The sequence below is a fragment of the Rhea pennata genome, chromosome 3 (genome assembly GCF_028389875.1).
Source record: "Rhea pennata isolate bPtePen1 chromosome 3, bPtePen1.pri, whole genome shotgun sequence".
Classification (NCBI taxonomy): domain Eukaryota; kingdom Metazoa; phylum Chordata; class Aves; order Rheiformes; family Rheidae; genus Rhea; species Rhea pennata.
In genome coordinates, this window is record NC_084665.1 from 112612264 (window position 1) to 112627229 (window position 14966).

The 14966-nt window shown below is 34.1% G+C and overlaps 1 protein-coding gene across 1 annotated transcript in view; it reads right to left on the bottom strand.

Moving 5' to 3' along the window:
* Nucleotides 1-5985: 5985 nt before the first annotated feature.
* Nucleotides 5986-14966, bottom strand: part of MBOAT2 (membrane bound O-acyltransferase domain containing 2) — a 50694-nt gene continuing 41713 nt past the window's right edge. Inside the window, exons 9-11 of the mRNA XM_062573012.1 lie at nt 13218-13350; nt 9026-9177; nt 5986-8426 (exon numbers count right to left, since the gene is read on the bottom strand). Coding sequence (XP_062428996.1) covers nt 8204-8426; nt 9026-9177; nt 13218-13350 — 508 coding nt within the window. The 3' untranslated portion in view covers nt 5986-8203. The remainder of the gene's footprint in view (nt 8427-9025; nt 9178-13217; nt 13351-14966) is intronic.

A 14966-nucleotide genomic window follows, 5' to 3' on the forward strand; every position in this document is an offset into this window, starting at 1 on the left:
AGGAAGAACTGCAAGATGTAGTGAAAAATCTTGCTAACGGTACAGGTCTTCAGTCCAAATCTGAAAAGCAGGTTGGAGAGATCTTCCCCAAGAACTACTTCTGTATTCTATCCTAAAAAATCCTGGAAGTTACTGTCAGGAAGTTATTCAGATGGTTCTAAGTTCAATTACAGACATAGGAAAATATTTGTTGTCTCCAGGATGTTTTTAATCAGGGTTCTTTATGTTCAGTATCTTAAGAGAGCAGAGTTAATTTTTTTTTTCATCACGATCATCATAAAGAGTAATCAGATCCACTACGGAGTTTTAACATCCTGAGGTACAAAAACTATGTTTTAACTTAATCTGTTCAAATGAGTTTCTTACCAAATACAGTGACAAATCTAATTTATGAAGGTCTTTTTCATTCTACCAGAGAAGGCACTTTTCACTGCACTATCAAAATTTTAATTAAAATGACAGAAAAATCAGAGCATCTAAAATTGTATCTGCAGTCCTTCATACTGAAATGACAAGTATTCTTTATCTTCCATGATGAAACTTGGTAAAAGAATTTTTAAAAAGCTTAAAAATATCATTAATACAGTAGTAGGGCCTTTCAAGGGACCAACCCAGGTATTTTAATATTCCTCTAGGGTGGGACTACTTGCAGAAACAGATTTTTGTAAAAGATATTTCTAGTATGTATATTTCATTCGTTTTACAAAATATGTATTGAAGTAGAATTCAAATGAGACCAAGAGGAAAGAAAAAAAATTTATCATCAGATCAGAAAGTGATGGAAACAGCACTTATTTAGTAGTAACATTTAATACAGCTTGTTTTATACATCAGTCTGCATGTGCATGGTAAAGAGTCTGTAGGTCAAGGATTCCCAGCCTGCTTTAAAATACAATCACCAACCAATAGGTAGGGAAACTAAGTATAAGTATAGTGGGGTCCTAATAGTGAAGTTTCAAAAAAAAAAAAAAAAAAAAAAAAAAAAGCAAAGGTTTAACACACATCCTTTTTTTTTTTCAATGATCAATTAAATAATCAACTTGTCATAAAACAGAGATCTTGATTTGTTAGCTATGAAATTTCTATGTATCAGGCTACAGATTTGAGTTATCATATTCAGAAAAGGTAAGTAATTGAGATAGAGATTTTAAAGCTGCGTAAGTACATTTCCAACGTAACAAATAGTTAGACTTCAAGTGCTACAAAAATGCTATTCACCCACCTTTACTGGAAAATAATTATACGCATATTTGTATATAAGCTTTAGACAAGTGGGAATCAAACACGATTTTGAAACAGAATACTGCAAATAATGTAGATGTAAATTCATGATTTGTAATTTTTTTTTTTTTTTTTTACAGTGTAAGGTATTAAACTATTTTTTTGCTTAAGTGGGTAAAAATTTAACATCAGGGCTGTGAATCTGATTAAACTCAGTTTCAAGTATATTTCCACATTGTTGTGAAAACTTCACATGCATCTAAATATTTCTGAATAAACATATCTTCATGTTCAGTTTAAGTTTTTTTACACCTGTTATTCTATTATTCTTGAGGCAGCATTAAATATTTTCCTCAAACAGTGACCTTTTCAAACATGGCACAAAAAAAAAAAACCCTTCAGTAAACAATATAGTTGCTTGTTAGATCCCAAAGCTGCTGCAGATGAACTCCATTAAAATAATTTCCTGTCTTAGCACTTACTCAAACACAGACACCAATGAATTTAGCAAAACAAGTTCAAAGGGTTTTTTTAAACTACAGTTTAATCAGGTTTAAAGACACAAATTAGAAAAAAACATTTATAGGCAAGTTAAAAACACCTTTAAAACATAACAGCAAGCTGCTTCTGCAGCAATGCTGAGACAAATTAGAAATAAGTAATTATTAAAATATCACAATCACAGTGTAACTAACAGTGGTATTTTAATTTTACCATACACCAACACTTAGTTTATGGATCTGTTGAAAAATAACACTTTTTAAAAAATATATATTTTGGAATAATAAAAATGAAATTCACTGACAATGCATTATATTCTGAACCAGGAAAGGCAAATTGAGGAATACTGTCGCTATCCACTTCTAAGGGTGTTTTCTCTTCTTAACAAATGGGGATTTGGAGGCATAACTACTTCTGCATTAAGGTAAAACTATTCCCTTGAATATGTAACCAAGGCAGGAAAGAACAAAGTTCCATATTTTAAATTCTTAAATTGAGTAACTTATTACAACATCTTTGAATAACGCTATATTTTACCCACCTTACACTAGTTTTCAATCAATACATTTTGAACATTGTGTTCTAACTGATCTAGAATACATCTGAGGTCTGGGATTTAAGAATAACTAACTAGTTGCTATTGTATCATTTTTGACACCTTTGTCACAGTAAGACACATCAGAAGATTCTTCATAGAAATAGTCAGTATCACTGGACAAAAAAGGTAAAAAGACAAAAAGTATTAAGAAAACTGATGAACACATAGAAAGGCAAAATACGCTTAGGCAAATACTCCTTTTCTTCAATTTATTGTGACAAAAGTTTGTTGCAACTTTAACTTGTAGTGTTGCACTATTCTGATTGCCAGTCTCTAGGCAGCCTGTTTTGTTTTTGTCTCCTATTACATCTTCACAGTTCAGAAGGAAATTAATAGTCTAATTCAGACGATAGCATGGACCTCAGCTAACTGCTCATATTATGTGTTGTAGTGAACTTTAAATCCAACCTGGGGTATTTTTCCCTCAGAGAACGAATGTAAAATTGAAGAAGTGTTTGAAGGAAAAGGTTTCTCTCACTGATAATTTGGTCTGGAATAAGGTACTAGACTGTAGTGCTGCTTTCAGATAAAACTTTTTATATTAATGGTGAGTCATAGTTTCCAACTCAGATTTCAGTTAATATACCTGAAGTCAAAGTATATATTCATAGCCTGCTGCAACAAATCCTGGAAGGGTCGGTTTTGCAACAAACTGAAAGCAGCCCTTCACTGCTACTTAAACTGTAACCTACAGAATCTGTGCTCACTTTAGGAAACAGAAAGCTTAGCGCTCAAAGAACAGAACTGATTTCAGTAAATATAGTGTACAATTGGAGGGCTCAAAACTAGTCTCAGGCAAATACTGATATGGCCTATTGTAAATACATTTATGTATACTATAGGCAACTACAGTTTATCAATCCAAGAATTTTACACTTTGCTTATATAGATATGCACACGAATCCAGGCAATTTAAAAATGTTTAAAATACAAAACCAGGTGCAAGTCATGAAACACAGATAACAAGAGAATGAAGTGGCAAAAATTGCTTTTGCATATTTCCGTAACTGTAAGGTGACCAAAACTGCTTTTTAAATATTATTTAACAGAATGAAAATTGTTTCAGTTGATAATTAGGTTTTGTTAGAAATATACAAAAAAAACTCACCTCAAAACATGTTTTTAAGAAATTAAAAATAGTAAAAATATTTTTATTTTTTACCTTAATAAACAACTGTTGCAATATTTGCAATGGTAACATTGTAGAGCAACTTTTGCAGATGCCTGGATTTCATGACGTTTCATCAAGCGCCTAAGTTAAAATTGCAATACACCTCAAAAATCCAGGTAGACCTGGCTAAGAGCAGCTGCAGCCTGGGTCACAAGCAAGCAGGAAACTCCTCTGCAAAGTTCTGTATGTAATATTGCCAAATTGGCAATGACTATGAGGAGGATAAAGGCCAGGACAGTATAACTAGCTTAGGTCCAGACAGATCTGGAAACGTAATGAGTAGGCTTAGTTCAGTAGTGCCTCAGTTTAGATACTTAATTCAGCATAGCACATAAGTGCTCGTTTAACTTAAAGCCAATTGATTTTTGAACAGAACTTAAAAAAAACTGCTCAATATTACCGGACTTAAATAAATACATAAAAGCTAATCATGTACTTAAATGCCATGATGAATCAGCACCAATATATGCATATTTTTGTATCTAGAGTCTTCATATTAAAATTCTGAAAGGTATTTCCTTCTGATTTGTAACACTGATCACTTTTCAAAATTAATGACACTATTTCCAAATTTTCCTTTTAAAAGAAAGCTATAGAAACCTGATTTCAGAATTCAATGAGAATTCGAAAGTGAGATATAAGAGAAAGGGAAATGAAAGCTGAGGTGTACTTTTAAAGTTTGTTATCTTTTCAAAGGCCAATTTGTAGAGCTGAGCATACGTCTGTATGTAAGCATCACACATTTGCATGCGATATCATGGAAGATATATTTGACCATGTATTTAAACAAATATACAATTTGTTTGCAAACTTCTGAGAGAGAATGCAGAAGCTACTGAAATTACTTTTGACAGGAGGCCAGGATCTTGTAATGATGTTTCCAAAAACAGATCTCATCTGCATCAGAAGTTTTATCACTGACTGGATCAGTGTCATTAAAGGGGCACTACTACTGCTCCTTCCGTGCATCCTGTTGTACAAGTGTAACAGTGTTTATACTTGTATTATTTATTCCCATGAGATAGAGGGAACAAGTTACATATGTGTAAATATTTTTTTTTAATAAATAATACACTATACCAGTAAAACATCACGAGTCATGATATCAAACGTGTCAGTGTACAGCTAGGTATATACCAAGATCTCTTTGTAAAGTATTCTCATTGAAATACGATTTGTCATCAAGAGCATATTAGAATTCATACCAATATTTTTATATGGTAATATGTTTCAAAATGTCATCTACTACTGAAATCTTGTGTATGTATCAGCTTAAGGAATGACTGTGAAAGAGTAAAACTTCTGAATAAGAAGGGCATATATGCAATGGTAAAGCCAACAGAGCCTTCTCTATCACAACAGTAGGAGGCACCACTGAAACTACTATTTAAATATATAATATAGATATCTTTCATTAATATAGAAACATAAATGATAAAAAATAGTAAACAAGCAGTTACTATGAGGGTGACTACATCTAGTAACTAACATTAAGTGCCTGGAAGAATCGTTCACAATACTAGGCAAATACCTGCAAAGCACCATAAAGTTATGAAGGATATGTTATATTTACTTTTCAGATAGTGCTGATCTGAAATACAATGAAGACTTTTCACCTTTTAGATGTACATTAGTTAATAAGAGAAAAAAATATTTAAAATCAGGTTACCTTCATGTCCAAAACATTTCTAAGAAATTTACTTTCTTATTTTTTTTCATAATAGCAATTGTGAGTCACCAACATCCTTTAAAATTCAATAGTATGAAATTACACATGTAAAAACTAGAAGTTATCTGAAGCATGAGGGCTGCTTGCTCTCGATTTTTTCATTGAATGGATGAAGACGATCCAGTGCAACATTTTCATTTATCATAGCAAGGCAGATAACTAGCAAAGCAGAAGGAAAACAACAAAAACCACAATGACTAAGACCAGAGTGCTGCCATTAAATGAACAAAGAACAAAAAATCCAAAATATAACTCTCTCCATCATCACAAAAAATAAGTGATTTGCATGAAGAGTAGATTTTGGTTCAGAGAATTTTTATATTCAGCAATGACATTTAAACTGTAAATTCTAGGGCACTACTCTTCAGAAGAAATTCTGTGCAGAACTAATGTAATAGTCATAATTTTCTAAAGCTGCAATTTTTTAAGGGGCTCAAATAATGAAGAAAAATAATTGTAATGCATGCAGGAACAAGTCATGTCCAATTTTGAAACTCATATTTTGCTACTAGTGCCCAACTAAAGGAGGTACAGATTTTCTTAACTGTTTTAACTTCCTCTTATACAAGAGTTTCAAACAAATTGTATATGTGAATTCACTCAAATGGAAGTGCTTCACTAGTTTAACTCTGCTTACTTTTTGTGAGTGCTTACAGTTGCTCTTTTATTTCATATTTAAAAATCAAATCACCTCATCACACACATTGGTACCCATGCCAAAACAAGTGTACCAGAATATTAATGAAAAACCCAACCCATCTGATGTTGTAGCAGCATCCAGAAATTTTTATTCTTGTAGATATGTAGATTGCACCAAAAAAGGAAGAGGAATTTAAGTTCAACAGCAACAAATGCTGAATCATGCTGCTGAATGATCAATCCCAAAACTACTCATCCCTCCAGAAATGGGTAATTCTATTCCTTATTTAATGCAAGCATCCCCTCAAGAACAGAAGGTGGAAAACGTCTTTCCTGATTCTGTATCTAATAAGGATAAAAACTGGAAGCTAGTGTGCCCTCACTTATAAGCAATGGAAAAAGACAAAATGCCTTTTCAAAAAGGCGTATAAATGACAACTGCAAATCCATTCAAGGACAGATCTACTTGTGTAACCAAAGTAAGGATTTACAAATCAGATTATTTTCTTCTGAAGATCATCAGTTTCCATGACTGCCATATTAGCATCCGCGCTCAGCAAAACAGACTCATCTGCTCTCACTCCATCCTCACTTCCACTTTCATATCTAATGCTAACCTCCACGTACTGAAGTACATTTTCTTCCTCCTTGAATTTTGGGCAAGGAGCTAAAAGCCAGACACAAAACTATCATGGCAAAGAAACATCTCTGACCTGACTTAGGATTTGGTTCTTTAAAGACTTAGCCCAGAGAAGTCTTGTTACTATTTTTGCAGGATAACATCCCCAAAACTGAGGAATGTCACTACTATTCTTAATACTAGTATTAAGAATATTCACTCGACTAGTGCCATCAGGTATCTGATCAAGTGTTTAAGATTCAAAATATTTTCTCATGACAGAGTTTCTCATTCATTTGTAGGTTATTAATCAACAAGTTACAAAACATTGCTGGGGAAAAATAATGCATCAATTTTAAAGCTAAAATAACATGGATAAACAGTCTGCATTTTCTAAAAAAAAAGTCATACGAAAATACAGAATATAAGTAATTAAAGTGTAGCCCTTTAACACAGTACTCTAGCAGGGACCATGAGCACAAAAATGGTCTGGAATAGATATAATCACTGCATTATCTCCTTAACGTATTTCCATAATGAAAATTCAATCAGATATTCTCACTTTTTTATACTATCTACAAATGTGATGTGAACTTTGTATCTGATTCTAATTTAAAGAAAAAACCTTTCCTCAAATTTACTCATTTCTTAGGATGAAGGGCCATCAATATCAAGAACACAAAATATGGTTATGACCAATTTCCTATTTTATTATCTATGAGCTCAAGGAAATTTGGCTGTTTTTATGCTGTAAAAATCATCAGCTAACTACTGCATGATATTGTCGTTATTTGTAAAATAGCTCAATTCTAGAATAAGGATTTCAGGTATTTAAGGGTAAAAAAAGCACTTTCATTGAAAGCCTGGTGCTTACACATTGTCTTTTTTTTTGTGTGTGTCCTATGGCTGCCCTTCCTCCTCTAGTTGCAAAGTCCACTTAGTGGTTTTTTAATTGTTTTTATTTTAAAGTAAAAGAAACCTACATTAGAGCTATCAAGCTTTGGAAAAGATGAACCTTCAGTTTTGCTTTGTTTTTTTATCCATTTGAAAGGACTCTATGTAATTAGACTCTTTGATAAAAAGAAACCTACATATAATTTGGCATTGGTAATGTTTACAGTTCTGTAGTGTACTGTAACAGTTTGAAATACTTTAAGAAAACCCTCCAAATACTGAGATGCTTATTGCAATACCCTTTCAAAGATTCAAAAATCTTCTAATGACTTTCCACTTCATATTTATCATCTTCATAGCATTTAGTATTATATATTTGAAATATGCATTCCACATTTTCAAGCTTGAAAATACCACTTCGAAACAATATTTCAGTAAATAGAGGGTTTAAGGCAAGTCATTCATTTGGAAAAAATAATTTCCATTTGTTAATCCTAGACTGACATAATTTTATTCCACTCCATCAGTGCCTTGGGATACACAACGTACATTCAGCAAAGGGCACACATATGACCCTATGGACATACGTTGCAAGTCCTGAGTGCCCATTGAAATAATGGTAATATCTTCATATAAGGCGTGACCCACAGGGACATGGCATGGGAGGGGTTAATTTGTTTTGTTTCCAGTCTTGCTATTGTATGTGATTTTCCTAGGTAATGCATTCTTTTCTTACTAAACATCTTTGCAAACAAATACAAACCCCTTTAAAAGGTGCTAAAAATGGGTTTCCAAAAACATACAAAATATATTCATCATAGTATTTCTCAATCACTGTTTTAGTGCTTGATATCTGCAGGTTATTTCTTGTTTCTGACTGAAACTATTATTTGTTGTGGAATAACTGTTCTTTTGCAAAACATTTTCTTCTTCTAGTTTTTTGGACCACACAGGCTGGATAGTTTCATGCTTTTTACTTCCTTTTTCAGTTCTTTTCAATGGAAATACCAACAACACCAGGATGCTGGCAATATGAAGACAGAAATAGCAGGAGCTAAAAAAATAAACAAAACCAGTAATTCAATAAAATTCCAACCACTCTTAGAGGATGCTTAAATAAACGGTCAAAACACACCTGAATATGACAAATTGCACGTAACACTCATTAAGACAATATTTACTTTCTTTTAAGGTAATAATGGGGAAAAAAAGAAATAAAATCTTCACTCACAGTATTTAGTGCTATAACACAGATGATAATATATTTCTATTATCAGTATCAGAAGTGAGTGAAGAGAAACCTGCTTTGAACTATTTACTTTTGAACAAGAGTTATTTTTAGGATACCATTATCTTGTCTTATTATAAAGCAGGTCAAGGGTATACAGTGATCTCAAATAGGCCACCTTCTTCCTCCCCCCCCCCCCCCGAAATTCCTCCAGCCTATTACAGTAGAAAAACAAAAGCACTTTGATTTCTTAAGTTTGTGTGTCATCACAACACAAACTGCTGAAGTGATGAAATAGAAAGACAGTTTGCTTAACTAACAAATATTGTAATTATCACTAAAATGACTTCAGAAATGTTATGCAACAGAAAATATTTGCCTTTAACTTAAAGAAAATAACAAGAAAACAAATAGAATGTGTTTACCTGTAAAAGGTGAAAGAGGGTTTTACTGAGAGCAGTACAAATGGCACAACTGTGTAACTTATTGCTACTTGAGTTGCCATCCATGTTATAATATCATAACATAGTTTAACAGTAGAAGATTCAACAAAGTAGTGTCTGATATTGTTTCTTATCTAAATAAAAGCAGATAAGAATAAGTTAGATTGGGTGAATTAAAACACTACAGTTCAGACAAGTACCTTTGAACCACTCCAAAATTCAGTAACAATCAGTTTATATTCCTTGTGTTTTAGAATAGTATGCCTTATCCAGCACAGGAATGAAAGTAAATGAATATGTACACCTCACCCCCCATAAATCTAGTGCAACTTTAGACTTTCTATCTGGATGTAGCAGACCTTCTATCAAGTGATTCTGCAAATATATGTATTTTTGTAGTAAATGAGAACCAGGCTTCTGCTGAAAGCTTCTATATGGTAAGGCATTTTCATATACTTGCTAATAGGATATATTTTAGAACAAATAGGATATAAATCAGAATATTTAAAACAAATCAGTTTTAATGACATTTCAAGATTAAATAGTTTCACCTGATACTAGTTGTTGCTAAGACTCAAATCATTTCCTATGTTGATTTTTTTTTTTTAATTCTGTTCTTATAATGGAATACAAATATTACTAAAAAGAAACCAAACCCGTGCAGCTTTGGGTTCAATTTTATATAAGGCCGTGCATCAGAAAGACATCATCAGATTTTGGCCCCTGCTTCCTTTGACTGAACTGCCATCCTTGGTCACATATTCTTCATCAGTTTCTCATCTTCCCTCTTCTGTCACAAAACAAACATTGAATGGCCCTCATTTAAGTAAAATCTATCTTCACATCTGACTGTTTGCATTCCCAAAGTTTTCCTAATGTCTCTTCTCCCTTCTGTTTCTAAACTTGTGAACATACTGATAGTTTTCAAAATGCCCACCTACCCGAGTTATATTTGAAGATGGCCAAACCCTGGAACCTTTTACTTAGTCCTCATTCATTTTACTAATTGGAATTTGTTGACACTGATACAATTTTTGATATGCAGAAAGTTCATCCTCTATCAGCTTTCATTACTCAGTATCAATTTTTCTACCATTCCAGACAGACCTCTGATGCACTGCACCTTCCTTCCACTTAAACATTTCACAAAGATGTCTAAACTCTTCTTAGAATTTAAGTTTATACCTTTTCTTTTCCTTTCCTCTTGCTCTCACACTTGTAGCTAGAAATCTCATCCAGGCTCCATCAGGTTTTTCAAACATCTAGTTCTCTTGGGACTGCTTTGACAAATGAAACCTTGATTGTTTTGCAGATGGATAGCAAGAGCATTTGCCTTGCTTCTTCTGATTAAAACATAATTATCTATTTCAGAGTCTCCCTGTTCTCCATGGAAAAGGATGTAAACTTAACCTATACACCACACTACCATCTTTTAGGTGGTATTAAGGCTAATATTAAAAAATTGAGTCATTGATTTACATTTGGCTGTGTCAACACATTAGCTTCTTCCCTGAATTAGCCTAGTTTTCTCTTAAAATTGTTTTTCCAGTTTTACCCATTATTCTGAAGAGAAAATAATGCCTATGTGATTTTTTTCCTTCAAAATCCTCCACAAGATTTGCTTCTAACAAGTTAATAGTAAAACACTTCACATTAACCAGATCAGAAATATCCTGAAACTGTCGCTTGACAGTAAACTAACAATCACAGTCTTCACCCCTATTTTTCCTGCTACAGACATTGATTCTTTGTAGCAGGGACTTTTGATGCATTTTGTAATGCTTGTCTACTTATCACGCATGGAAAATATCATTTCTTTTGAGCTGTTAGAAATTAGCCCAGAACAAGTAAGGGAAAGATCTTTAAAATGAAGCTAGAAACACTGAGTAAATATCTAAACTCAATTTAAAATGCAAAATGAAGAAGTTATTACGGCGAAGAATTAGCCCATTGGAACCTGCAAGTTGAAATATCTAGTTTTATATATTTTTAGTTTGCTCTCCTGATGCCTACATGAAGTCTCAACATAGTCAATGGAGATCTAATCAACATAATTGGAGGAATCTAAAGAGGAACTCACTAATGAGCCAAAACATGTTAATCGACCCTTTTTATAGCTTGGTATCACATAAGCCACTTTCCAATCACCTCACATTGAGGTTGTCTTTTGAGGTAGTCTTCTCTGAAAAGCTGCACATCAAAGTAAACAGTTTAGTTATTTCACCCTTGAGTTCCTTTACAACTCTCAGATGAGTATCAATCTGGTCTTAAAAGATCTGTCACTGTACTTTCTTAATTTGTTCTGTGACCTCCAATAAATAAATCATTTGAAACAGAACCTCTAATATGACTTCACCAAAGAAGCGTCTTAAATATAATCAAGGAGGTTGGTGACACTGCTATGAATTAATTTAGTCTTTCCTCTAAAGCCTCGTCTTTTTCAACAGCTCCTATGCTGTCTTGACCACCTATGGCTCTACAGAATCTGGCAAAGTCAAGATTAAGATTGAGGCGGGGGGGGGGGGGGGGGGGGGAAGGAGAGGGGGATTAACTACTGTTCTCTACAGAAAGTAGCTCCACCAACCACTCCTGTGGTTGATCCCCAGAAAAACATACACAAGGCTAGCTCATGCTGATTTTCTGTTTTTGTTTTTTTGTTTTTGTTTTGATACATTGTAGAGTATTACCCTTTTCTTTAGCCCTTCTTACTCATATTCCTCCTCTGAGCCTTTTTTCAGTTAAGCTAATTAAGTTAAAGCATTTAGCTATATAAAACATCCTTCCATCTGTCATCTTCCCCCATTTTTCTCCTATGGGCACATACACCAATGTCCGAGCCGCTGAGTTCTGTAAAACTAGGGTGAACTTTTACAGAATTTCCTGTGTAGAAATCTAGTAATTTAGGACTTGCAGGATTACATTTAAAATAAATCCATAACTGTTCCAAGTAAAGACCTGATTATGAAATGTGTAATGATCAAAGGGAATAAAATAGTTGAGTACATGCTTAGGTGTAACATGAGAGGAATGAGAAGTGTTACTGAACTTTACAGGCTTAGAAAAGGCTAAGAGCGTTAAACTATAAACATGGTAAAATACCTCTTGACATACTTTCAGTTAATATTAAGTACCTGTTCATACAAAAACTAAATAGCTTTTTATTTAACATCTTATTAATCGATAGATATGAAATCTGAATATAATGCAGCTTACTAGCAAAGCCCAAGACAAAATGCAGGGCCGAGTGCAATTCACAGGACTCGCACTGCTGAGAGAACGCAACTTTTACTTGTGAAGCCTCCTTGCATCAGTCTCCTGGCCAATAAATGTGAACAGTCAACTGTGATAGAGTCTAGAAGGAGGGAACTATGCCTATCAAAAAAAAAGGAGTCAATGCTATCAAACAAGGGTAACACCTAAATCTTTGTAAAGGAAGAGGAGCATGTCTTATTACTGTTAGTAAAAAATTAAAATATTTGCAGTACCATCTTTCCCTTCCTACCTATTTTAGCAACAGAGCAATCTGCTCCGTTTCTCATTCTCCTGGTTGTGCTCCCAGCCATCTAGGTTTTTTTGGTCCTCTTTCCCCTTGAGAAACCTGCCTCTGCTCTTACTCGTCTTTCTCAAGCAGTATTATAAGAGCTTTGACAAATGTACTCAGCCAGCTTGCTTCTGAATAGCAGCTGCAACATTTTGCTAATATTACGACATCGCTCCTTAGCCAATTTTGGGCAATAACTGCACTAGAGATGTTTATCTACTGGTTGAGATGGAACATATTTTAGTTAGGATCTTTAGAACAGTACCGGACAGCAACTAGGAACAGTGGAGGGATTCTATAAACATACAGCACTGATCCTCAAATTTTAAGCTCCTGATCATCAGTGATAATCCTTTTTTGAAACAATCTTAGATGACTTTACCCTGTTCAGCATGGCATATCACCTGATCAGTTAATAGAGAGGAAGAGCTTCCATAAGAGATAAAACACAAGCAAGTCTGTATACAATCTTGCTTGTTTCTACTGATCAACTCCTCCTTATCATTAATTATTCTTTCATAACTAAAAAAATAAACAACTATATCAGAGACTGTTTGTGTGTCAACTATAAAACAGACTGTGATCAAATTTCATAAAAAATCTACTTATTTAAGATACTTGTTTGGTACTTACAGCCCGTGCTGCTAGTGTCATTAGTATTCCTGTTAAAAATGTTAAATAATATCCTGGGTATACCCCGTGCCAGATGGCAGAAAGAATGAAGGTTTGGATTGTTGGGCTGAAGGTGGCTCGCTCATAGCAGACTCTAGCAAGTCAAAGACAATTCAATATAAATTAACATGGCAGATAGAAGATTAACAACATCATTTATATATTTACATTTCTAGCAGCTGGTATCTCTAACATACCATTTTCAATGCAATTATAGTAAACTATGTATTAAATACCACCATTACATTGTGCCTCAAAAAAAAGTTATTCCCAACTTCAGATTTAACCTTCAGTGCTAACCCATGCTCAGTACCATCATTTGTGATATTTATTTATAATGAAGTGATACAGAAACATCCAAAGATAGGTGTTGTCTCTAAAAGGATCTTGAGCCATCCAAGAATGTCTTTGAAAAGCTACACTGGAAGGCAGACTATCCAGCAAACTCTTGCAATGAGTCAGGTATTTATTTCATAAAATGAAAGCAACCTACAGGAGAAGGGAAAAAGTAACAACTGCCTTCAATTCTGAGTAATAGAGAGACCACTGTTTAAAATGTGCCTGTGTAGGGCAACTGGGTGAGCATGACGACAACGCAATGATAGTTAATGACTACAGGGATACAAGCGTATCAAATCAGGAAAACGCTGAATTCTGCTGTTTAAAAATTGAGACTCCAAATTAGCAGGCAAGGTCCTAGAGAAAGGAATTCTAGAAGGAAGAAGGGAAAAAGGAGTTCAGGAAAGGTGGTAGTTTTCTACAAGACAACATTAAATGACAATGACAAACCATCATGATGTGGAAGAATGATAAGGAAGCATGGTAAGGTCCTGATATGGCTTCATCAAGAGTTCTTTAATGATCTGAAAACCAAAAAGCAGTAGAAAATATGGAAACAGATGAACATGAAAGTGAAGTAAAAATAAACAGCAAGAGCATGCACAAACATGACTACAGCTAATACACAAAATGACTTCTAACTAAGAGGCCATAGACATTAATACACAAAATGTTTTATAAACACATAGCAAGTAACAGAAAGACAGAGGAGAATGCAGGTTCATAATTCAAAGAGGAAGACAAGTTAATGAAACAGAGAGCTGAAATACTGAATATCTACTTTACTACAACTTTCATATATGCCAAAGATTGTTGAGACCAATTGATATGGTAAATGTTAAACAGCAGAGGGTAAAAGGACAGGATCTGATTAGGAAAAGAACAAAAGTAAACAGTATTCTACTAAATTGGTTCTATTCCAGTCAAGAAGGCCTGGTAAGTTTTATTTTAAGAGTTCTTCGATGTGGGGTACCTGCATAGCTCTGCTGCTGCCTTGCCAAAGAGCCTGGCTAACAACAAACTCTAAGATAAGGACATGGGCCTAAAGAGAGTGAAAAAGTGGTGTGTGCACGTGCACAGGACACGAACCAGATCATATTCAAGAGGAAGACAACCATCAGTCAAATTAAATAGTAACAAGGAAATTTCAAGGAGACTTTTGAAACAAAGAACGCATTTGCCTGAAAAGAAGTATAAAAGAAAAATGAAAATTTGTTAAGAAGCCAGCGAGAGACCTTAGGGTGGCAACATTAGTCAAAACCTGGTTTGACATTGCTACAAGTCACAGCACTAGCATCATGACACGACCTCTGCCTAGGCCGAGACAGAGTATTCTTCTGGGTGGACACGGCAAGCAGTCTGCAGCCTGCC